Raw genomic sequence first — 25,740 nt, forward strand, 5'->3', positions numbered from 1 at the left:
AATGAAAAGCAAAAAAACCAACACAAAACAACAAAAAAAAACCCCACAGACAACAGTGATTTCAGGGGAATCTGTTTGGCAAAGCCTGGCTTTGAGCTGATGTCTGAAGCAACAAAACTTGGAATGAACTTCCTAAAACATTTTTTTGGTCTTCTTTGGAAAAGCAGTATAGAGCCTTTTGGAAATTTCAACAGTCTGATTGGCAACTTGTGTCTTGATCAAAGCAGAAGTCTGAAACACATCTGAAAAAGATTTTTCTGAAAAAAAAACAAGAACCCAACAGTTCATGCTCAATTCAGAAGAAAGTTCTCCTAGCAGAAACTAGGCTATTGGAACTTTTTTTTTTTTTTTTAAAAAAAAGAAGTTTTCATTCAAATAAAATGAGCCAGAAGTGACATATTTCAGTAACAGTCTTAAAGATAGGAAGTGGATGTGGGTCTATACACATAATCTGGATTTGATGTACTGAAATAATGGTTTGAAACTGTTTAACTTCCTATACAGTGTACATTAATTTGCTTATGTTATGCTGAAAATTTACCTCAGACTCTGAAAAACATCCGGATCTCGTTTTACAGTAACCACAATGACAAGCTTATGCTCAGAAATAGTCTGCATTTAGATAGGAGTGTGGCATCTGCCCATCTCTGATATAAAGAAGAAGAAGAAAAGCCTAAACATGGTTAGCAGCATGCCTTGAAATTGCTGCTACTTCACCTGGGGAAGTCTACCTCGAGGATTTAGCAAAAGCAATAAAGCATGTGTGTTAACATGATCTATACCATCCAATGGATAAAACTGGCTTCATAATTCACCCTCGGAGTGCCAAACTCCTGCTGTCTAGATATTCAGAAATTTAAGTGATGTCAAGCAATTTCCCTTGGCTTACAGTAATGCCAGCAGACAGACACTCTGACGCCAAGAGAGGATGATGGCGAGATAGTACGTCCCTCTCATTTGCACAAGAACTCGAGGGAACTGCTCTCATATCTTTTGCAGAATTAATCAAGATAAGTTAATGTGTGATAACATGTATCTGAAGTGCTCTGAAGGGAAGAAAACTTGAGCAGCTCCTGGATCTCCAGGATTGACTGTAACAGCTCTCCAAGAAACACAAAGCTTCCTTTTTTGCCCTGATCTAGCCCCAAAACAGAGTTCATACCCTGGAGTCAGAAATGTTGAGGATAAAAATATCAAGTATGTCACAGGAATGCAACATGATGGAGAAGCACCTCCTAATACAGAGGCACTGACATACTACTGAGGCTTCTACACCCTGGCATAAGACATTTTTACTTGACCTTTAAGTACTCCTCTGACTGTTACTCTTCAAATACTCCACACTAACAATACATATATGATTTCTGCAGACACAAGCATGGACATTTTGAGGTATTACAGAGAGGCCTAAACTATATTTTGTTGCTGCATTACAAATGTGTTATATTTTACATTTAATGCAGAAGTCCACAACTATTGGAACATTTGACTTGTGGAGAAGGTAGGAAACTGGAAAAAGGTTTTGGTGGCAACCATGTCAATTGGAGTATACAGACATGAGAATCCTGTGCACACACATTTTTTTCTCTGTAACCCGAGCGCACCAAGCGAGCTGTTGCCTCCCCAACCAGTCTTGCCTTTTGTAAGATATTCCATTTTATTCTTCTAAAAGCTCTTCCCATGAAAAGACAAGCTTGACTTCTTACTTGCTCTGTAACCAAGATGTTAGAATGCTGGTTTGTGAGATGCTAGAGGTGGGCCATGGGATGACTGCCACCCCCCCACCCCCCATGCAATCCTTTCACACTCAGCTGATGGGAGCAAGTCACTACAAGCAGGCAGGCACAGGTAAGAACCAATTCCCCACAGCAGTCAGTACCTAATTAAAAAGCTAACTGAAACAGCAAAATGAGGGGGTTTGTAAGATAATATGGTTTTGCTTACTTCAATATAAACTACTTTGGTACCTCTCTCTCCCTCAGGTGCCAACACTTGGAGGTAAGATAGCCTGCAAGATGTTTCTCTCCAAGGGACTACAGACCTTTGATGAAGAGCTTGGGAAGCACGGCCCTCCCCAGTGTAACACAGCAATTAACACAGTTCTCATCCAGCTATCAGTGTCTAAAGACTCTGGTATCTGTGTAGCTTTTATTCATCACAAATGAGGTACTTTGCAGACTCAAGAAGTCTTCTAGCCATGACAGTAACTAACTCACCAGGAATCACATGCCAGCAAGCAAATATCTGCATTGAGTGCTTTGAAGTGTTCACAGGGAATTCCCAATGAGTGCAATGAATTAGATTTAATTAATAAACCTTGCTATTAAGGCATGCTCTGTCTATCTGTGCTCACAATAACTTCCAGACACATACATGCAGAGACATGGTGGTAGACAAGCACCAGCCATGTGTGCGTTATACACAAGGACATCACATATAGAGTTAGATAGCCAAAGGTGTCTAAAAATACTACCCACTGCATTTACAGAAACCACTGTTCGAATGGGAAGCTCTCATGCTCCCTGTTCTCACCTGCACTGTTCCCAGGGTGACATATATAGGAAGCATCCCTGATGGCATGGATTAATAGAGCGACTTCAGAGGATGAGTTTCTAGCCAGATATTTATATCACCTTTCATTGTGAATGAGCTGACTGTACTTAGATAGGAAACTGTAACCCACAAAAGGCAGAAATGTCAGTGTACCAAAAAATGAAATCAAATAGGAAAAAAAAAATAATCAAAATTAGTCTGTTTTGTGTGCAGACATGTTGGATACAGAAGAGCCTTCTAAATGAAAGGTGATTTGACCAGAAGATTTCCCTGAGGCATAATTTGCCTCTCTAATAAAACTATAACTTCTCACTGTGCAGTCATGAATAGTGTCACCTAAAATAATTCTTTAATCCAGGAATATATGGAGAGGTGAAAAAAACCATTTCTATGTACAACGAATGAACAGCAAAGCAGCAGGGCTGACATAAAAAACTCTCTTCTTCAGTAGTTCAGAGTTATTCTTGACAAGAGACTCACAGTGAAAAACTAAAATCTTTCAGCTCCAGGTGTGTGAACCTGAGTTTTGAAACCTGTATTGCAGAGAAAGAATTTTCACAGGTAAAAAATAAATAGTCACAGAAGACTATAAGCACTGGAAGGATTATTGTAACTCAAATCCACAAGAATATTTAGGTGCCCAATGCTTTCCAGCAGCTTTATGCTTTTGCATTCTGTTAATAGTTAAAACTGTGCAGCTACTTGTTACATTTTGCATAGGACTTCCCTCCCTTCATGCAGTGAGCAGGACAGACTTCACCAGAGATGATGGATCAAAGGTTTGCAGTGATGGAAGCAACACTCTACAGGACCACATCCCACCTGGTGCAAAATGCAGAAAGCCAAACAAACAAGAGTCTCGTGGTTAAATTAACTGAATGGTGACCTGACAAATACAATTCTTCTTTGGCCATGGCCACAGAGCACACTGATACAAAGTAATGCCCTTAGCTTCTGTTTCTCTTTGAAGTACCTGTCAAAAACCTCAATTTGAAAGCCACTCGAGTTTTTCTTAACTCAAGAGTAGAAGGACTGTGAATACATGCAGCTTTATGATTCGAAGCAATATGAAAACAAACAAAAAAAGCTGAGGTGCCAGGTTTCTCAAGCTGCAAACCTAAAATCAGTAGACATTCATATTGCATAATCAAAAGTGGGGCAGCTGCACCCAAATTACTTCTGAAGAAGAGATGATGATATATGTTAGTTTCCTAAAACAGGCCAGGGCATTGTATGCAACTGTCATTTGGCCAGGGACTGGGCTTCCAGTTTAATAGCATGGACAATCAGAGGCCAGTGAACAGGTTGGTACCCCAGTCTTTTAAGTTTACTACTAAAACACAGAGTTTTTGAGCTTTCTTGTCCATCAGAAGGTTGGGATAGTACCCTCTCCATCTCGTAGCAATATTGTGAGGACTGGGACAGGTGAGGGGTAATTCTCCTTGCTCAGACTCCAGATTTTTACTTATCTTACTTCAGGATATAACAGTGTTATCTACAAGTACCTGATCTCTTTCCAATACCATAGATGAAAAGAAAGGATGTAGACATGACTGCAGCAAACAACGCAGAAAGCCAGCAAGAATATTCATAATTCTGTCTTCTGAGCAGCATTTGAATTGTATGTAGCAAATAAAGACCCAGGCAACACCTTAAGTGAAAACAAAATACTGAATAGTTCTTCATTATGCAAGTGCTATTTGCAGAGAAATGAACAGTACATAATTATGTGATTAACAATTATGACTGCCCAAATAATCTTACTGTAGAATTGGAGGGAGTCAAGTTACATGATCAGATTCTGCATTTCTAATTTTTCAGTACTTACACAAATTAGCATTTGAACTAGGTACAGTACAAGATATCCTGTACTGAGAAATCACAGAATCATAGAATCATGTTAGGTTGGAAAAGACCTCTAAGATCATCAAGTCCAACTGTCAACCCAACATCACCGTGTCAACTAAACCATGTCCTGAAGTGCTACATTCACATGTTTTTTGAACACCTCCAGGAATGGTGACTCCACTTCCAAAAAAGGATGAAATAAACATTCAACTCTTAACTGTAAAAGAAGTGCATTATATGAAGGCCTCTAGGAGACAATCTGATCCACATCCACATAAACCCACACAGGCTTCAGGAGCAGCCAACTCCCATCCAGACTCAACAGCCAGCCTAAACTCTGTCTGCAGTAACATGAAATCCCAAACTTATCTAAGTATAAGCATGAAAGTCAAGTTGACAGCTTAAATGTTCCTTGTGTGACACTCACACATGTCCTAAGTAAGGAAAAAACAAAACCAAAAGATTTTTAAATTTTTTTTAAATTCAAGTACTGTCAAGACAGCCTAATGAAGTACATGTAAAGTTTTTAAAGACATCAGAGAAACATCTTTTAAATCCTTGCCATAAAAACCCCAAGAGCTCCTCTCCCTGAAAGAATTTTCAAATACAGTGCTTTGGACACCAGGTAGTAATGATGAAACTTTTTAGACATTTTGAGTACAACCAAAACTCAACTGTACACCTTATTAAAAAAATAACTGAAAAAAAACCCCAAACCAAATAACTTACATTGGAGTATTTGTTTGAGTCTTCCCACTGGGAAGCTCACTTGGAACACACAGAAGCTAAGTGTGCTCTGCTAAATATCAACACAATATTGCAGCCTGCATGGAAATTTAGGAAGCCACCCTGTACATGTTATGCTAATGCAGTAATGTTTTTTACAAGTAGATATTTCATTGTTTGTCTTATGAATGGATTATTTTTGTTGAATGTCCCTTCAAGCATCTTCTGAAGAGAATTAAATTTTCAGTCTTATGGTTTCCACTTCAGAATGGACAAAACCCAATTTTTCTTTCGAATAAAGCCAGCTATTGCTCCAGGCAGTGACCATCTCTGAACCATCCAGATAGGTGCTGACATCAGTGTTGCAGGGCTTGCAAAACAGAAAGTCACCTCCCACTCAGACAGTTAAAACTTGTCTGTAGCCTGTTGGACTCCTGGGAGCAACTGGATGCTCCAATAATTCTGGCAATACATGTTCCCATTTCCACAGTTCACCAGAACAAGATCAGACCACATTCCTGTCAGCCGACTCTGGCCATGGCAACCTACTCTTGTGTAACCTCAGGTACAAAGGCAGAAGTTTCTCTCCACATCTGAATGCAGTCAGGTTACTTTGTAAAGCTACCTGCAGTGCAAAGAGTAGCTGGATGAACAGATCTCCAAAGACTGGCAGCACTCTGAAGGGACAGTTCAAGGTCACTGGTTTCATACTCAAAAGTTTTCCTTAGTATCAAACATTTTAGAAATTATTTCCACTATTAAGAACTCTTGGCAGTTAAGCTTATGTTGCAGCAGGGGAATTCCTAGCTGTTGGAAGGAAGCTTCCATGAGGCAAGGTCTTTACTGCAATGAGATCCTGGCAACAGAATTTATCCATCCAGGAAAATGCAATTGGCTACAGTGCCAAGAAAACCACTTGCACCTTTAAAAAGCTCAGTGGTTCATTTGCACATCATCAGGTACAGAAGGTAAAGCAGGAGAATAAGTTATTCCTTTTCATTTAATGAGAAAAAAGAATTAAAACTATCTTAGAACATTTTTAAAGTCTTCAATAATGATTTTTCAAAGAATTAGGGGGAACCCTCCAACTTTTGGAAGCTGATCTGCCCTCCAACCAGAGAACAGGTGACTGGGAGGTATCAACCTTAGTAACCTCTTGTAATAGAAAGCTAACCAATAACATCATAAGATCTAGCAAACCTTATTCATGCTTTTTAATGTGCCTCTTTGCTTCTGTATTTGAAAGATGATTGAACAGCTTGGGGCCTCCTCAGCTGATTATAGGGTGGGGGTACAGTGTATAGCTCCATACATCAAAAATCTTTCTCTCAAACAATTAAAAAAAATATTATGGATAAGATACTTTTGTTCCACTTAAAGACTGAATTACCATCTCTCAAAACAAATATTTCAGAGAGGCTTTTCTTGGTTTAGAAGCCAGTCTCATGCTATGAGCTCTCAATCAGTCTCACATCTATATTCTCTCAAACAGTTGCCATTCAGGACAGCCTTGGGAAGCCTAAGCAGTTAGAACAGCTCGCCTCAGTTTCCCTGAGCAGATAGAACTAGCAAATGTATTACAGGGATATTAAAGAGTTAATTAGGTAACACTTCATGCATCACAGCTTCACTGCTTCAGCAAGTCTCCAGTAACACCTTATTAACAAATCTTTAATGAGCTGTTTCTTAGAGAGCTCAGCATTGCTGCTCCAATCTTCCTTAACATGCCAGCCATGCGGCTATGAAGCCTCTCGGCCCCTCAGTGAGGGTATATTGAGATTCTTCTGGCTGGATTTAAGCTGTCATTCATGCCCTGTCCCCCTCCCCACTAAAACTTTATTTACTAAACTTTGAAGCATTTGGTACAAAGCAAAAAACAGCAAGCTACATCAAAGCCTTCCTATTATCACTCCCTAGTGAACTGTGAAAATATAAATTCAAAGCTGACAAGCTAGTTAGACTTTTAACTAAAATCTGAGTGCAATTAACTTTAACCATGCCACTCTGCTACTGTACTTCTGGCACCAACTTTGAGAAGTGGCCCAAATTCTTCTGAGGAACAGAAAGACCATTTATCTACTATATTTATTCAGGGCAAATCTCCTCCTTTGTGTCAAGTAGGGAATGTAGTGTTGCTGACTGTGACTGGCAGTGATAAAGGAGCTGGTATGATTTTCAAACGAGTAGCATGTCCCGCTTTCCCAAATGTTAGAGACAAGTGAATAAATGTGCTCTCCTAAATAAGCACTAGGTACTGATTCAGAGATGCACATTGGGGAAAAGGTGCCTGTAAATTACTGGACGTGAAAAGCTACCACCTCAAGAAGGCTTTCTGCTTGGATCTCCTACATAAAAGTATTTTTCTTTGTAGAAGTTGGTTAAGGGAACTGATTCAGAAGAGGGAGAGAGGGATCATTTGTCTATGGTAAAGTTAGGAAATTACATTATTTTACCAAATAATCTGTATACATGTGGTCCCTTCCAAGGCTCCTAGAATCACAGAATCTTAGGGGATGGAAAGGACCTCAAAAGATCATCTATTCTTTGAGACTCCTTGAGGTCTGGTGCATATTCTGTGTACTGAACCATTTTAGCAGTATTACACCTGTAAAATAGAAACTGTCACAAGTGTAATGTCTTACCTAAACATCCACATGGAAAGGAAAATAATATAAAGCTTTTATAGATTTGCAATCTTATGCATATAAACCAAGAGCTTTGTACCCTCACAGCATTCCAAATATTTATATTTAGTAGAAGCTTTAAATCTGGAGGCCAAAATCATCATATTCAATGGAGAGAGGTGACCCTCAAATGCACAGGTCATACCTTAAGTGGGTTAAATGGCCCTTCACTGGTGCTTCTCTCTTCCTCTGCTTCTTACATCACTATTATTTAACCTCTCAGCTAGGATTAATCTCCCTCTACTTTAGGCCTCTAGCTTAACCCTAAAACAATTGGAGAATATTGTCTTGACTCCATTATTATCAGCTAATCTCCACAGCAACAAGATATCCTGAAGGACAAAACAAGGCAGTTAAGTGGGCACCTCTTGCATGGCACCCTGAAGATGATTGTGTGTCAGGGCCCTTAAGTGGTATTAAACCCCACATCTCTCCCTTGAGAGCAATCTTATGTTTTCTTTCAAGGACTTCAGACTCAGGACGACAGAGAATTCTCCTACCAGCCTGAACAATACAGATTCCAGAAAAATGAATTACTAATTAGGACAAAAGATTTTTCAGCTTTCACTTAAAAACTTATAATAATAAAAGCTGCTCAGAAAAATAAGTACAAGAAGTACTTTACAAATGGCATGGCAAAAATCTAATATTTTGTTGCCTGACACCAGCTCAAGGTCATTTTTTCTAGTAACCATCCTTGCAAGCTTCCTTTGGGAGGGCTATCAGTTCCCATCTCTTCAGCCACTCCTGCCATGTTCCCATACTGTTTCTTTCAAGAAAATCACCTGCATTTTTTTATTCTGCCCCACAAAGGTCTGGGCTCAGGGCTAGTCCCAGGGCGATGACAAGTGAACACTGGCAAATACTTCAGTTGAAAATGTCAGCAAACCCAGCTCTGCTCATCTCTGTGCTGAAGGTTACTGTCATCCTTATATAGCAAAATCAGCACTGGAGAACATGTGCCTGTAAATCAGTCAGCATAGTGTAAAGCCACCTTGGTATGTTAAACCAAGAAGCCACACTGTCTACTAGAGTGGCTGAGGCATATGTACACTGTTTTTCTTCAGAAGGCTGCAGCACAGCAGGTTCTTGGGATCAGAAATATCTTACATCCCCATAAATTTATCCAACCTCTTCTGTGCTCAGGAGAAAAGCATTTTGCTCCAATAATACTTACAGGAAAGACAGAAGCTTCAAGACAAAATGAACTTTCTGTGACTTGAACAGTAACTGCAATAGCCCTGCAAGGCTTTACATAATATTGTGCATCTGGAAGTGTCAGAGTTGAGGTACAGAAGGTATTTGGGACCAGACAAGCTCCAGAAACCACACTATGAGTTCTGCCATCCAGGGACAGCTCTGGGGGTTAAAGCAGAGGGGCAGCATCACCACTACACTGGAAGATTCCCAGAAAGCAAGCACAAGCCAGGGCTGGGCATGAAGCCCTTTATTGTTATCAGTGTTTTTGTAACGTCAGTTGCCAGGAGTGACAAATTTCTGTTTTCTAGAAGCAAGTATTAAAATCAGAACACCCAGACTTTTGTGCTGAAGAGCAAGGGCTACAGCGATGGGCGTCTCTTGGAGACACCCATTTCCCTACGACAAGGGAGGAAAAAGGAACAGGCCATATTTTGTGCTTTTGGATGAAATCCATTGCAGTTGCTACACACAGCATTCCTTTGGCATTTGATAACTGTGAAACACTAGGCTTATTAAAAAGAAAAAAAAGAACAGCCCTGCAGTGCTCTGGTTGGTAAGCACTGGTCAGAGGAGGTCTGCTGTAATGAATGGGTGTCAGAGAACCAGCAGCCCAAATGATACATTAAGTACTAGCTGTCAAAACAAGGGCTGCTACTTCACTTGACCAGAAACAACCCTTTATACAAACACTCCTGCAGGTAGATACTTCTTCACTTCTTGCTGGACCTCAACTTTCCAAGATTCACAAATCTGCAGGGTTGCATACCTGCACCTTCAGAGTAAGTAACACGGTGCTGTGTAGCACACTCCCTCCTCCCATTCAGAGTTTCTGTAAACAGCCTTCCTTTTGCAGGGATTTCAGGAAAGCCAGAGACAGTCACGCTTCAGGAATCTCTGAAAGTTTAATTAAGTTACAATGTCCTAAACCCACAGTTTAGCTCTTACAAGCACTATGGCTGTAAAATTCAAAAGGTAAACAAACAAGCACATATAATACAGTTCAAACAGCTCCTCTAATTCTCCAGAAATAATCTGAGAAACTGAACGTATATGATAAACTTCGCACTTTTTACATTCTCACTTACCTAAATATCTCAATGAACTTCACAAGAACTACCATTTAGCACAAATTAGGCTAATGCCACCTATATGGGGTATGTGGTGTTGGGTTGATGGTTGGACTTGATCTTAGAGGTCTTTTCCAACCATAATGATTCTATGTGAATCATCCCCAGATTTAGTGACTGTGAAACTGGTATGCAGAGAAGTACCTTGACCCAAGGCTGTGTAACATGTGAGTAGGATGGTGGTGAAAGCAAAGAGCCCTGACTACAGGCTGGCTATGCCTCATCAGAGCCACATTCCTGGGACCCACTGCAGGCTGATGTCCTCTGTAGACAAATCACACGCTCAAATCCATCTTTGCATAAAAATTCCAAGTGGCTTAGAGAGGTGTTCACAAGCAGCAACTGATAGAAGGCTCAACAAGGCATAAGATGAAATAGGGACATTTTGCCTTCTAACTTCTTAGTGTGCAAGTCGCAACAAAAAACTTCCTCTTCCAGTCGCTTGCTGACGTGTAAGATTACACAATTTTCTCTCATCACCTCAAAGTTTGGCCCAGCATTCTCACTGCCTTTAAGATGAAATGTAAATGAATGGCTCAGCTTTCAGCATTAGCATGGTCACAGATATTAAGAGGCTGAAACTAGGTCACTTTGGCCAACACTGAACTGCTCCCCACAGAACATCCATTCTTCGATTCAGGAGGAGAAAAGTTTTTAGGTAGAAGCAAACTTGAGAACTGGATAACTCAACAGTCATGTTTCATTATATCACTGTCCCAGATTCAAGCTGAGCAGCACCAAAAGGTTTATATAAGCGGACTATTATGGTGGTCTTCATGGAACAATTTGAGTTTTGAGCTGATGCCATTATTGGACAGATTGAGAACACAGAAAAGGAAGATATTTAGAAAACTTAATAACTCACAGGCTTAATGTGTTGTTTACTGATTAAGGACAAGCTGAGCCAGGCAAGTAAATAAAGACTTGAAGCTCTGAGATAACCTGAGAACTGTTGGAGGAAATAGTTTTTGCTTAAAAGTGACAGCAGTGGCATATAGTTACTAGCCCCCGAGATGCTGTGCATCAAAACAAAATTCAAGAAGTTGTCCTTGCTGATTTCTGTTACTCTTTTCATACCAATTTTCCTAGTGTGTTAATACATCAGTAGTTGCAGAGAAGTTCCACATCTACTGCTATCCAGAGGACTTTACAGTTACTGTACTGAACAACAGCTAAACCTAGGAAGGTGTCTTGGAGTGTTTGGTACAGACTAAGGTGTTTTTTGAATACAGTTAAGACTTAAAGGTAGAAAAGAGGTGAGGAGGATCAACAAAAACCTCCTGCTTAATTACTTCTATGGTTTCCCTTTTTTCTCCTACTAACACATGAACCATGTTTACAAGACATCAAACAAATATAAAAACAAAAAGGCTTACCTGAACTAATTAATAACTAAAATTGCATTTTTTGCCCTCATCTAATATTTTTACTTCATTATGAGATACAGTGGTCTAACAAGTAATAACAAAAAGCACCTATGAGCTTGCACTTGACTGCAACAAGAGGTCTGCAGTAAATCCTCCTGTAACTGCAAATATTCATTGCAAAACACAAAAGTTGACTATTTGAAATGAAAATATTTTTTGAGAAATTTTCCAACAAAAATTGACCGTATTTTATGTGAACTAGAAAGCATTTCCTAATTAGCATTAGCCTTTGACTAACTCACTGTACTACAAGCTTTCTTCTACTCCCCACGCTTAAAGAAATTTCTTCTTTAAAAAAGCATTGAGAATAAATAATTTTTCTTTCAAGTATTGAAGTACCAAGTGACATTGAAATTCTTCAATATTCTGGAAAACAGGATTTTAGGGCACGTAATATTTTTGATCTTCTCTTCGTTTGTTAAAAAAAACAACCTGTAACACACAGGTGACACAGGATCTAGTTACCCTGAGCTGGGTTTGATTCTGTTGCTGTCAACAACATGTCCCAGAATTTGGAAAAAAATCAGCTCATGGTGACAACAGAGCAGACTTAAACAGAAATAATCAGAAAGAACTGAATTATCAGAACTCTTCAACCCTGTGGGTAGCCACACTTCTCATTTGCTGTTTTCTCTATTATTCCAAGTCAAATCAATCCTGGTTTTGTCCTTTTCACAGGAGCTTAAAGTTCAGTGCAAGGGCCGTGCAACAAAGTATTAGTGCTTAAATTCAGCTGAGGGAAGTGTGAGCTGGTCACCAAAAACAGTCTTGGTGGTTTCAGGTCCTGAGGGACACGAGCATTTTCTACCAGCAGGTTAAAACTCTATGCAGAACCTTCTGGGGGTTCATTGCAGACTGTGCAATAAACTACCACTGAAACTAATTATCATGAACAGCATCATCTTCTGCTCCAAAGCCAGAGCACACTTCAACTTGTCTTCACTAATACCCACTGGATTCATATTACTGAGAATCTGCCAAATCGAAACACTTGAATGCACAATCATTTTCCCCAAGGAGAGAAAGAACAAACTATGCACAACGGACAGACGTCACATCCCTTAATCTGGTGCAGGGAAGAGTTTAGGCACTGTTACATGCACAGAAACTTCAGAATCTGTACAGTAACCAAACTCTTTCCAGCTCAGCAAAACTCAGGTTTGCTCAAGGTCCTCTTTGTTCCCTTTTATGTTCCTTACTTCAGATGTTACACCCTTGCTTCCTCGTTCTCTCAACTACAATCTGGCTTAGTGATCAAAATTGGATAGCATTGATCCTTAACATCAAATCTGAGGTCCTTCCCCCAAAGTATTCTGTGATGGAGAACAGATTCATCAACATGATACTGGCAACTGATGTAACATTTTAAAAATGATGCTAAAGCAAACACAGCATGGAAGGTATCTACCATTCCATCATCATTTTCTCCAACATATTCTTCCTCTTTTCTTAACTGAGGGATACATGCAGTTATTAGTAGATGGTCAATTCAGTGACATTAGTCAGCAGGTAACATTTGCCTGTATGTATGTGGTAACAACACAATTATTCAAAGGAAAAACACTGGGATTGCTGATAGTTTGCAGAACAAGGCTGTAGGATTTCTTGGTCTTGTCTTATTACTTTGAGAAAACTCAAATGAACCTAAATTAACTTCAAATTGCCAGACTTTTCAAACATGTCAGAAAGCTGAAGCAAGGTCAGAGAGAGGAAGGTATAGCTCATACACTCTCAAGGTTACCCCCGCAGGGAAGTTTACCATTAAGTCACACTCCAGCACTAAGTATTTCTCCAGATTGGAGAGGGAAAAAAGCAAATGCTCACAGCTGAAGAAAGAACTAATCAGTAGAGAAGTCTGGACCGGAAGTGGAAAAGCTTGTTTCTTTGATTTTAAGGACAATCTCAGGTTGAATCATTTATTTTGCTCCAGGTTCTGGTTTGTTTAACCCATCTGAACCAACTAGCAGTTTCATGATCAGTTTGATGAGCCAAAATCTGAACACACCTTCGCAGAAAGCTTAGACGCCCTTTAATAACTAAAAGTCAGCAAAAATAAGACTGTACTCTGAACATCCATTCCTTTTGCAGTCTGAGTGGATCCAGCAGCCTTCTTAGAGAGTAATAAAACATATTATATTCCCTGAGAGAGAACACATCCTGCCATTTTCCTCTCATTCCCACAGCAGTATTATTCCCACAAGGTACCAATCCCATTTGCCCCTCACACCATCCCTTCTCCTAACGCACAGAGGAATAAACTCCTTGTACAAAGGACCATCATCCCATCATCTTGGCTATATGTAGCATACTCTTCCACCAGGGCTAGCAGGGCAGGTAGCAGCCCATGAGATCAATTAGTTGTCAAGAACTTGCCCACCTGGCTTTAAAATCAACAGGAAACCACCTGCTTAGTTCATACTTCCATACACAAATCCTGTTATGACAGGATCAAAAAAGGTACTTTTCCTTGTTTTGATAACTGCACTGGAATTTTATCTATTTTATTTTTTTTCCCTTTTTTTTAAAGGAAAGCTCTTTGATCACACGAATATTTTTAAAAGGAAAAACAAAACAAAACTGTCCTATAAAAGTGCAGGCCCATGACGAGGGCTGTTTGGGAGGAAGGGATTACACACAGCAAAAAATAAGGTTAACTTCATTCTCTAGTACTCAAGCGCATACCCTTAGGTACTGACATTACTTTCTCACAGTATACACACAGTTAAAAGGAAAAAAAACACCAAAACAACACAACAAAAAAACACAATTAGGATTTGTTTGGTGCACCCAGTTAAGTAGCTATGCCAAACATTATTGTTTTACGGTTCCTTACATGGTTTCACTGCTTTGCCTCTATTTACACATCTCACATGTTAGAGTGGTTCTGGATCACATTTTTATGCCATTTCATGAAGAGCTGGATTTATTCCCCCCCTTTTTCCTTTTTTTTTTTCTTTGACTCCTAGTGAAGAATCCCACTGGGGAACCACCCTTTCAAGATAAGGTGTTACAGAGTTGGATGTCAAAAGCCAGTACTAACTGAAACAGGTAAGATGTCTTTTACCAACACAGACACGCATCTTACTTTGTATATTTTCCCCAGTTATTTCATTAGACACATTTATGGATGTCAGCTTTGTTCGTGCAGTGCCTGAGGACAGGACATGACCCACTGAACAGCCTCAGTATATTTAAGAGACAAAAAGCTATCAGCAGTTCTGATTAGACACCCACTCAATCTCAATACAAAACCATGACAGTGATTTCTTTCTTTTTTTTTTTTTTTTTTCCCCTCTTTTTTTAAACCTGAGGAGTTTTCTGCAATTCAGAAGAACTACAAAGTTCTGTTTGGGCTTATCCTCTTGAAAACATTCACAACCTAAAAACTCCCACAATGTAAAAAGCAAGGGCAGCAAAAATCCACCTCCAAAAATGCAGTGCAGCTTTCACACAAAGTGTAGTTAAAAAATGACTAAGTTTTCTTGATATATGAATTTGTGGGTAAACCATTTATCAATGACCTGTTTACCTGTGCAGCAGAGTCCCTCAAGCCGAGGGCCATGTCATTCCCCTTTGACTGATTAATTAGCCAATCAAGGGATATTTTTCACTGTGAGGCATGATGGTTTATTCCAGCTAATGCACGGTCTCTAATGGTAACACATTAAAGCCAACTCGGCTCTTTAAGCCTATCGAAGTGACCAAAAGGAAAGGAGAGAAGATAAATCAAAAGAGCTCCCCCCAGTTTTGTTTCTGTTCCTAACAACCCCCCCAAGGAACTATCACTAGAGGCAAGACTCTTCTCCAATGAAGAGGGAAGAAAAAGCACCATTTCTTCCACACTAGGAGATGTCTCCTCCTCTCCCTCTCTGCTGATTATCTGAGCAGCAATAATTTATCCTCAGTTGATTAACCAGGTGCTTACAGAATAGGCAACAAAACATCAATACTCTGCTCTTCCTCCTTTTATCAAAAGCACTGCTAGGACACCATGCAAGGTAAAGTAATTTTTACTGGTGCTTCTGGAAAAATCTTATCTGCATGGAGAAGTATTAAAAATATGGCTCAAATTATCACCTTGAGCCTAATTCATTGTTCTTCTGACTTATTATATACAGTGTGACAAGTTACCAGCTCAGAGCAACAATGTTTTAGATCTACTTTGTTAGTCTGTGCTGCCAGAAGATTTGCTGTACCTGTCTGTGCCACTCCTATACACTGAAGATGCATTAAGCCCTTCAGCTGTATTGTCATGCTGTCCTCCTTGTGAGTTTGTGGCACCAACCTGTACCGGCTGCCCCTCAAGCAAGGGCAAAGGCCTTGTTCTGCTAACTGGTGCCAGAACCTGGTTTTGAGGGGTTTTTTCCTCTTTTTTTTTTTATCAGGAAATAATCCCTCTGGGTGTTAGGAGCTCATGGTATGCAGCCAAGCAAAAGTGGACAGGCCAAAGAACCAACTGCAGTATTACAGGAGTAGTAAAAAGCCTTTGCTAGAGGTAATTTTCAGGTATCTAATTCAAAGAGTCAGAAAGAAAAAAACACAAACAAGAGGTGAGCACACAAACCTAAGGATATCCTCTAAGACTGATGCTGCAGAACACAGAGCTCCCACCGTAAAGGAGAGCTAAGCCACTGTAGGTTGAGTGCTGCCATTTCCTAGATCATGCATTTCAAAACGTGCAGTGAGCAAGCCATGCTGGGCAAAGAGGAGAACTGGAGTTTGACAGAAACCTTCCTACTTAGAAGCAGGTTTCTGGAGATACCAAATGTGTAGAAGCACCATTATGTTGTCTTGTAGTCTCTGCCACTAGGTCACCAGCCTCATCCCACTAACCAACATTAAAAAAAAAATAATAAATTAAAATGCAGCCTTCACAAGAACTCGGTATGTCAAGAGGGTTGAGCAATCACATGCTGACAAGAACAGTCAGCTTATGCACTGAAACAGAACAGATTGAGAATGTAACTTTTTGGTTGGAATTGTCAGTGCTAGGTTAATGGTTGGACTTGATCATAAAGGTCTCTCCAACCCAAAAGATTCTATGATTCTACAAATGCACCTCCCTGTTAGATGTTCCCTATGATCAGTGAAAAGGAAGGCAAATACCTCTAGAAAGGGTCCTGCCTCATACATCTTTACCATCTTTGGAGACAGTGAATGCTTCTGTTTGTACACCTGTGCCTTGTCACCATGAAGGGAGTCTGAAGAAGATGCCCAGATCTTCACCAATAAAGTCTAGTGGGATTAAACTGCATCTTATGTTATTTATGCATTTCTTTGCCTTGATTTTTGGTAAAATGTTAACATTCATTTTCCCCAATGAAACACAACACATGACATAATTCTGTGCTGAAATGGCCTAATCACATACAGGCATAAGCACTGGGTGGTTCTAAATTTTAACTCTAAATCTGACAAACTCTATAGCCTGCAAATAATTATAACACCTAGGCACAACATACTCAGTGCCTCTAAAAATGCAACTATTCTCTCTGACAACAAATGTATAATAAAAAAAGAAGGAAATATGTTAGATACTGTCTCAGTGTTTTCCTTCTGCTTCCTCTGGAACACACTGAGAGCAATTGCATTTTTACTCTGACTTCTTAAGGAAGAAAAGTTTCCACAATCATTCTGCCCAGGTACTTGTATACATCACATACTCCTATCTCTCCAGGTTTTAATCCAACCTCAGAGAAAATTAGAGATTTCAAGGATATTAAGATGCTAAACTATTCATCAAATCAGGAAGCTGGATAGAGAAGGCCAACAGCACATGGACAAGGATTTCAGTGTGAGCTCATCTCCTTTAGTCACACAGAATCCAAGCACAACACAACCACAGGAAACCAAAGCTTCAGCACTGGAGCAATTCACAGAGTAACTTGTTAGGAGATGTTTTACTTCAATCAAATCAACTTTGCCCATTTCAATGGGTCTAAAAGTGTTAAATCCATTTTCTATCTCAGTGTCATTTACTAAGGAGCTGGGATTTCCCTTAGGAGACTCTTCCATTGCCCTGCTGACATCACTGTGAGGAAGCCTGCCGAAGAGTAAGCTTGTGTCTTCCTTTTTCTAATTGAAGTTCTCACCCCCAGTACCATTCTTGGCTTTTGCCTACCCTGATTACTATCCCTTCCCTTCCTCTGTTCCTCCCTCTCCCTGACCCCCAGATATTTATAGGAAGATAGGTCATCTTTCTCTGCCTCTCTTCTGAGATGAACGTATTCAGTTCCTCCACTCTCTCCTTCTAGGACATGCCCTCTAACCCTGTCGCCCATTTTACTAAATCCTTTTGGACTCTTTCCAGGTTTTTTATGTCCTTTTTCTGTTCTGCTTCTCAGTCCCAAATACTTCACGTTAGTTGCAGTCTCTAAAGCAGAAAAAAGGAAGTTAATTTTTAACTAATTTTTTTCTTCTGCAGTTTTTTGTCCCTCAACATTGCTGAAGAGAGGAACAGCAAGTTAATTTCTATGCTACCTCTGCAACAGAGACTTTTGCCACAGGTAAAAAAAACCCAAAAGAATAAACTTGTGGTTTGTCTAAAAGCCACAACTCTGAAGTCCCACAAACATCAGTAACACGACTGGTATTTTTCAGAAAGAAAATTGAGGTGTAGAGAATGATACCACTTTACCCACAGCTTCAGTGAGCCCATAGCAGAGCCAGACTTTAATGGATTTTCAGTTATGTCCCTTAAGATTAGTCAACATGCCTTTCTGGTAAGTGCTGGGAAATGTAAGTCAGTTGAGGAAGTTCTGCAAAATGTGTCAGAAGACAATTTCCTGATTTAAAAAAAAAGGGGAAAAGCAACAGGGTGGATAGTTACATATGTAATGACTAACATGAAAGAAATCACCACAAACTCCAGACTTCTGAACTACTTGGATTAGGTGGTTTAAAGGGAACTTACACAGGCTTTACATGCAAATTACAAAAATTTGGAGGAAGCAGATTACTCATCAAATGACCCGAGACATGGAAGTGAAATGGAGGCAAAACATTCAGTTTTCTATGCATCTCAAACAGGGTTATTACAAATGTGCCAGCAAATCAGAACTGCTCCCTCAGCCCCCAAAGAAAAATCAGTGCCAGAATCATGTTGTTCAGCAACCAAGTTGGGACTGTCTGTAACTCATTCCCAAATTCTCAGTCTCACTCAGGAGCATTTTCTCCAGTGATAAGGCTTCATCAGGAAACACAGCTGGATGGAGGAAGGAAATTCTGAGAAGCAAAAAAAATAGTGGGGGTTCCAGGAAGTTCAACCAGATAGGAACTAATGGAATTTGTTTTTCTGCCTCCCCAGCTCCCAGTGTTCCTAAGCAAGTGAGAAAATCAGAGGGAAAGTGGGGGTAAAAAAATTCTGGCAGATCTTACCCTACAAAACAGGTCCTCACTGCAGGTCTCCAGAGAGCATCATAATTACAATTCAATATTTTCGATCCCTTACTCTCTCTGGGAAAAACTGCAGACGTTTTCAATTCAGGTCCACTCTGAAGCCCAGCCATTGTTTTCTTTCCCCCGTTTTTCTGACTTGTGGTTGGTTTTCTTAAACAAAGGTCCCTGTGTAGTTTATTAAGGAGGTTTTAGTTGGATACATGATTTATCAAAAATATTTTTTTAAAAAAGTACCGTTATGTTTTAACATTCAGGAGAATTAAAGGTTGCAAGTGCCTATGATTAGCAACACATATCCCAGAAACATCAAAACAACAGCTTGAACTAGTATCTTGGTCTTCTTACTTCTAGGGAAACTCATTTCGACCCTCAGGGGCAAAAAGCATTTCCTTCCACATCCTTTGCAGTTCCACTCTTTTGCAATCTTTACAATCCTCTAGCCAACTCCCTTTTCCTTTGATAAGGTAGATAACCCAAATTTCAACATCTCCACTTAGTGCAGTAGTGTCAGTGTGAAATAAGATCCATTAGCCAGACCAGTCCTAGGCTACTGAGACAGTTAAAAAATTGAGTTAAGAAAGCTCAGACTAAGCTAGCAAAAAACATCTGCCAAAGACCTCACAGGTCAAGATTATAAAATGATTACTAATGGCTATAGTAGAAAAGACTGTACATGACTAATTGGAACAGTGTCTCTGTGACATACCTGATTTGTTGAGATAGCATTTATCACAGCAGCAGTTCAGAGGTGACATATTTTTGACACACACTTCAGAAGAGGCAGGGTTATCTCGCTGGTCCAGAGACCATGTCACTTAGCCTTGAGCCCTTCCACCAGTTTCCATTAGACCATAAGCACAGATGGAGTTTCCTGGATTTTACTCTTTCTCCCCCTTTTCCTAATCTTTAAGAACAATGTGATGTAACACCAAGCAACTAGCCATACCTAGTAGGACAGTGCTGATGAGCATCAATATAATATCACTGCCAACGTCTACTGCATGTTAAGCCACTTGTAGAAACAGAAAAGCTCAAAGGCAGTGGGTACAACAGCTCTTAAGAATAAGAGAAGGACCACAACTCAGTCAGATAAAAAACTCTGCCATAATGCCATCAATGGCACCTGCACTCATTTCCATAACTTCCACCATGTCTCTGATGCCTACAGATGTGCAACTGATCACCCAACTGAGTCTGTTTCTAGCATAAGCATTTTTTTATTCCAAACTGTTCCAATCTGCTCCTGAAATTATTTCTTTCATCCATCCACTGAATTTTGTCACAGGCTTAAACTGGCAGCTACAAGGGAGGGAGACAGTCAGAACTTGGCTGGAAAAGGTCCTGAGCAACTTGCTGTAGCTAATCCTGCTTTGAGCAGGGCAGTTGATCTAGAGAACTCCAGAGGTCTCCTCCAATCTTAGCAATTCTGCGATTCTATGAAAAGCAGTTCCTGCATCTTTCCCTGAAGAATCCAAGATGGTTCTGATCCTGGACTTAAACAACTGGAAATATAGGAAACAAAATTACACCCAGTATCTTTGTCAAAAAATTACAACTCTACAGTGAGCTGAGGACAGGTCACTCAGTCCAAATCAAATTTGTACTGAGTGCTTCTTAAACTGCACCTCTGAAAAAAAGAGGAGGAATCAAATACTTGGAAAGTATGTCAGCTGTCCTCATCTACTGTGAACAGGGAGAACAGCACACCACTGTTACTGACAGCTGCAGGAGCTGCAATTAGAAGGCAGTGCAGCCTACCACAGTCTGAAGGCATATCCCAGGGCTCTGATGGACACCAGGACTCTTCCTATATTATCTCTACACTGGAACAGATAGGAACCAACTCACTTCAGGAGAATGACTGCACTTTCCTGCTCTTGCAGTGTACTCTCTGCCACACCATGGAAATGTCCAGAGCCAGTGGAGTTCAAAACAGAATGCAAACACACACTCAGAATAGTATTGCAGTTCTCACAGGGCAGTTCAGTTTATGCCACTTTAAGGACCAGGTTCTGGAACACCCTAGAAAAGGATCATTAGAGTTCATGGGTGCAATGAAATTGCTCAGAGCTGAAGGGCCTGAGCCATGCATTTTTGTTCTGTGCAAACTCCACAGATCTCTGATCCATGAAGAAAAGGAGGGGGGGATTAAAATTTAAAAAAGCAATTGTGCTGCCTTTGGCTTTCTCTCCCTGTGGCTGCTTAACAGCAGACGGTAGCCAGAGGATGACAATGCAGCTCAAAACTACATTACCTCCTGCCTGTATTTGAATATGGAAATCTGGGTGCTTAACAGGGAACAGACTGTGACTTTTTGCCAGAACCTTGACCCATTATCTCAGTGTTCACCGAGGGGAAAAAGGAAATCTGCACAGAAGCCATCAGCCAACCACTGCAGCGGTTGAGGAATTAGCAGAAGGCTGCACAAACTTACATACCCTTCACAAGCAGCTATAAAGTCCCATGACTTGCAGTGTCTATAAAAAAAAGAACAATCACCCTGCAGGTTTTAGTCTCAGAAGAAGCAACAGCACTTTCCAAACTTATCTTCAGTTTCAAAAGATGTAGGACATGCAGAGAAAACAAGACCAACTATTTTGGATAAATCTTGGGTGGGCAAAATCTCCTCCCTCAACTATTTCACTGTTGATTTGCATTAAATCCCAGTTCTCTTGCTTCATACTGATCTGAGGGCAAGGGAGCTACAAAGTAGATCCACAGAATATTTAGGTGACTGGAAGTGCTAATCAATGGGGCTCTGACGGTGTAAACTCACCTGCAGCGTCTGAGACCTGTAAAAGCTCTCACAGACTTGAAGTCCCCAAACACTTATTTCAAGACACTAATAAGCTAAGATGGGTTCTGTTGTGGCTGATGGCCTCCTCCCAAGCTCTTACCTTTCAAGCCAAACCATGTGACTTGTAACAAAGGTCTGTACTGTTTCTCACAGTGGCAGACAAGACAGGACAGTTCTTAATTCATTTACATTTCTTCTAACTTCCCAGTTCAATTAACTGTAGCTGCATTTTTGTAGTTTAGAGAACAGTACTCAGAAAAACTTGACATTTTTCTCTGTCCTACCAGCAAGTTTAAAGCCTACAGCAGATTCACTGAAATTATAACACTGTATGACACAACAGCAAGACCAAATCCTTCAAACTGTTCAATTCAAGACATCCCACTGAACTGTATTTTATAATAAGAGGATTTTTTCAGTGAAGAATCCCCAGTGGATCCCTATTTGTCATTCTGCCTCACATTTACACAGATACAAACCTTGTTATACTTTCATTGCTACCCACGATCTCTTAGAACATTCTTCCCCCTATTCCCATCCTCCCAAACTTCACAGTGGCCTACAGTGAAGTTACAGAACAATCTTTAAGAGTCCTCCACAACAAGCAGGGTGTCAAACAAACACAGGGCTTTTCAGAAATTTCCATTCCATTTCAGGTCCAACCTTTCCCTCAAACTACAAGAGACTTCAGAGACCCCTGAACTGACATGGCAATTCTTCCTACATATTAATTTGTGCTTTTTCAGATGTTATCTTTTCAAAACAAGTTTTTTGGGTATGTTAGTCACGTTTCAGTGTAAGCCTGTTACTTTATATACTGCTACAGCAAGCCTACTTTTCTGCAAGTAGAAAATGCTAATGAATACAAAAATAATAAAATAAATGCTAGTACAAACCTTGATCTCATTAAACAAAGTTGGAGGAAAGTCTTTTCATAAAATATTTACCAGTGTTCCAGCCATCTTTGAAACTTTTGTTCAAAGATAAGCATGACTTTGCAGCTGCTCAGCCTTCCCCAAATCTTGTGAAAATAAGGGCAGTTTGCTGAGATTGGCCAGTAGCTGCTCTGTGTCAAATTTTGTTTTGGGTATTTATGCAACTTTCAGATCAAGCAAAACTTACTTACTTTGCAATGTATAACGCTTCACAAGTGTAAAATTAAGATAACGAAGATTTCTAACACCAAAGAAGTTACATCACACTAATTCATAAAAACACATTAAATTTACTTTAACTTTCTAATGGTCCAGAGCAGAGTTCTCCATCTGCAGCTTTCGAGTAGGAACAACAGTGATTTAATGGGCAGAAGACTCCTGGCTTTTGATGGGCAAGTGGTAATCTCATCAAGTAGAAAGACATTTAAGTGTGGTTTTGTTGAAAGGGAAAATATGTAAGGAGCAAGAGAAAGGTGAAGCCTCTTGTTTACCTGTGCCTTCATACTCTTTCGTCTCTTCCCAAAGATGCAGGAGAGATCATCTTCACTGCGCAAAGAGAGATCCTTACCTGAAAGGGGTAAAAGAAGAAAAAAAAACACCAAAGTCTTCATATCTGGTGATGACAGGTACATTTTGATAACACAAACTGTGATCCAAGGAATTAGAGAAATTGTTTTTGGAGGTGGAAAAAAAAAATAAATCAGGAGGAGGATGTGTAAAGGCACTAAATGAAGGTTGACCATGGTTCCCACATACTGTAGGAAATGTCTGTGAGTGGAGGGAAAGGCTGGTGAGGAGACAACCACAGCCTGTTGGTGCATGCCCACAGGAAAACATTGAACAACAGCTTGTTCCCACCCCGACGCTGCAATTGTCATAGCAAGATGAGGGAAGCAGCCTGCACTACATGGAAGAGAAAGAAGCGTTGCAACCTCCTGCACACTAGAAAAGTTAAAGGAGAAACTACACATATTGGGATTATCAGGAGAATTCCCCATCTCCAATAGAGTCAGGGAATTAAAGCTCTTCTACACAGTGGGGAAAAAATGCATCTCTGCTCAGCAGGAGGATTCATGAAATTGCTTCTGAAAAGCAAAACTTCCATCTCTGCAACCCACTGGATTATTCCAACTTAAAACGACTTAAAGGATGAAGCAAAGATTTCTCTGAGTTCCAGTAGGACCATTATTCTCATCTCACTGTTGTGTGACTAGCCCAGTATTAAACATGGAGCAGGGAGGGGGAAGAACAAGGCTGTAGTGTGACATTTTGAGGTACTGGTAAAAGTTTAGTCAATTCCACAGTGTGGAAGTCCTTATGATTTTTCCACAGTTCATCTTAGAAAATTCTTTTAAAAAAAAAAAAGTCAGCAAAAGTTAAAGAAATGAAAATAGCCCAGATAGGTCAACTTCTTAGGAGTCTACTGGGGTCTTACTCCCCTTGGTTGGTTAATTCCAAAATCACTGACCTCAAAATGAAACTAAGCACATATAAGGGCAAAAAAAAATAATAATTAAAAATCTACCTATTCTACCTGTTTCCTCAGCTCAGGACCCTTAACTACCCACAAAGGTTAAGCAGACACATCAACCTACAGGAGTGTTACCCAGCTTTCTGGTGTCTCATTGTGCAGTCTGGACATCCTTTCCCAAGGAAGCTGGATGCATCTGAAGGCTGTTACCAGCTTTATCCTAGCCAAGACTTGGAACATAAGACCTATACTCCTGGTGCTACTCCTCTCACCCAAAGCTTTCTTTCCATGCCTTCACCTCTCCAAACATATCCCCCTCCTTGTTTTGCAATCTCTAATAGAAAACCAACTCAGATGACAGTCCAAATCTTTGCAGCATCACAGTGGAATGGAAACTGGAAGAGCAATTGAAATCACTGTCTTAATCTCATGTTGGTGTGTATTCCCTAGATCCAAGTGTGGTTGCTAGGGCTATGTGTGGGGACTACATCCCTCCAGCAGTGAGGCTACAAAACAGCACCAGAAACGGAAGCTGGATTTTCTGCAGTTGCCGTTCCCTTCTCCCGCTTTTGTGTGAGCTCGTCTTGTTTAGTCTAAAAGGAAGCTTGAACAACAAGGGCCATGACAACATTAGCCTTTCTCAAATAACTTTTCCTCTTTCCTTAAAAAAGCACAATTTCTCTGTTGTAGACCACATCCAAACAGGGGCCTAGCTTACAGAAACACCGCAGCCAAACAAATAAGGGATACTGCTAACATGAAAGCCTTGCTCCATGTTTTACATGCTCAAAAGACACTTCTTTTTCCTCTGCATTTACCAAAAGGTCAAATCCAAATCAACCCTCTTTGCTACTACCTCCAATAGACCATAGCTTCTGTACTTAGCACGCCCTGAAACAATTTGTTTAATATTGTAAAGTGACAAGGATGTGTTAACATGTTTGAATTCTAGGCTGAATTACTTAAACAAAAAACCCAAACTCTGGTACCAGAATTGGGCCTCTAGTCAGATGTCAATTATTTCTGTTTTAGCAGAGGTATCTGTTATCAAAAAACATTACAGAGCCCTAGAGTATAATAGATTAGCCATTTCTGGAAACTGATCCTATCCAAACACTGACACACATACATACACACACCATGTGCATGTGGGTGTGTGAAAAGGGGACACAACCAACTGAGAAAGAGAGCAAGGAATTGAACAACAGTCTAGAGCCAAAACCAGGGATGGCTGAAATAATGTCATTTATCTAAGAAGGAAAGAAATGACTAAGCTCCATGAATTCTTGATGAAGTTTTTGCGGCCACCAACTGATGTCCTCATTTGTCCAATAAAGCATCTGAGAGATGTAAGAGGGCTTTCCTCTTCCTGCATTCAGGTTTAATCTGATCCCTGATCTTACCCACATGACCTCTTAGCAGGGGTTATTGGAGATTGCAGAGGATAGTGCGATGCAGATGCTCAGGTAACTCTGTTACCACCTTTGCCTCCCCCTTCTAACCCCTGCCCACACACAGATCATACAGAATATTCACTGCTCCTATATTCAGATGATGGTTCCTTCAGACAGAAA

At 40.2% G+C, this 25,740-nt stretch overlaps 1 protein-coding gene across 1 annotated transcript in view; it reads right to left on the reverse strand.

The window, feature by feature from the left end:
• PINX1 (PIN2/TERF1 interacting, telomerase inhibitor 1) overlaps window positions 1-25,740 on the reverse strand; it is a 57,246-nt gene that overhangs the window by 21,651 nt on the left and 9,855 nt on the right. Inside the window, exon 6 of the mRNA XM_010002190.1 lies at window positions 23,187-23,263. Coding sequence (XP_010000492.1) covers window positions 23,187-23,263 — 77 coding nt within the window. The remainder of the gene's footprint in view (window positions 1-23,186; window positions 23,264-25,740) is intronic.

The sequence above is a fragment of the Chaetura pelagica genome, unplaced genomic scaffold (assembly GCF_000747805.2).
Source record: "Chaetura pelagica isolate M959 unplaced genomic scaffold, ChaPel_1.0 scaffold107, whole genome shotgun sequence".
Taxonomy (NCBI): domain Eukaryota; kingdom Metazoa; phylum Chordata; class Aves; order Apodiformes; family Apodidae; genus Chaetura; species Chaetura pelagica.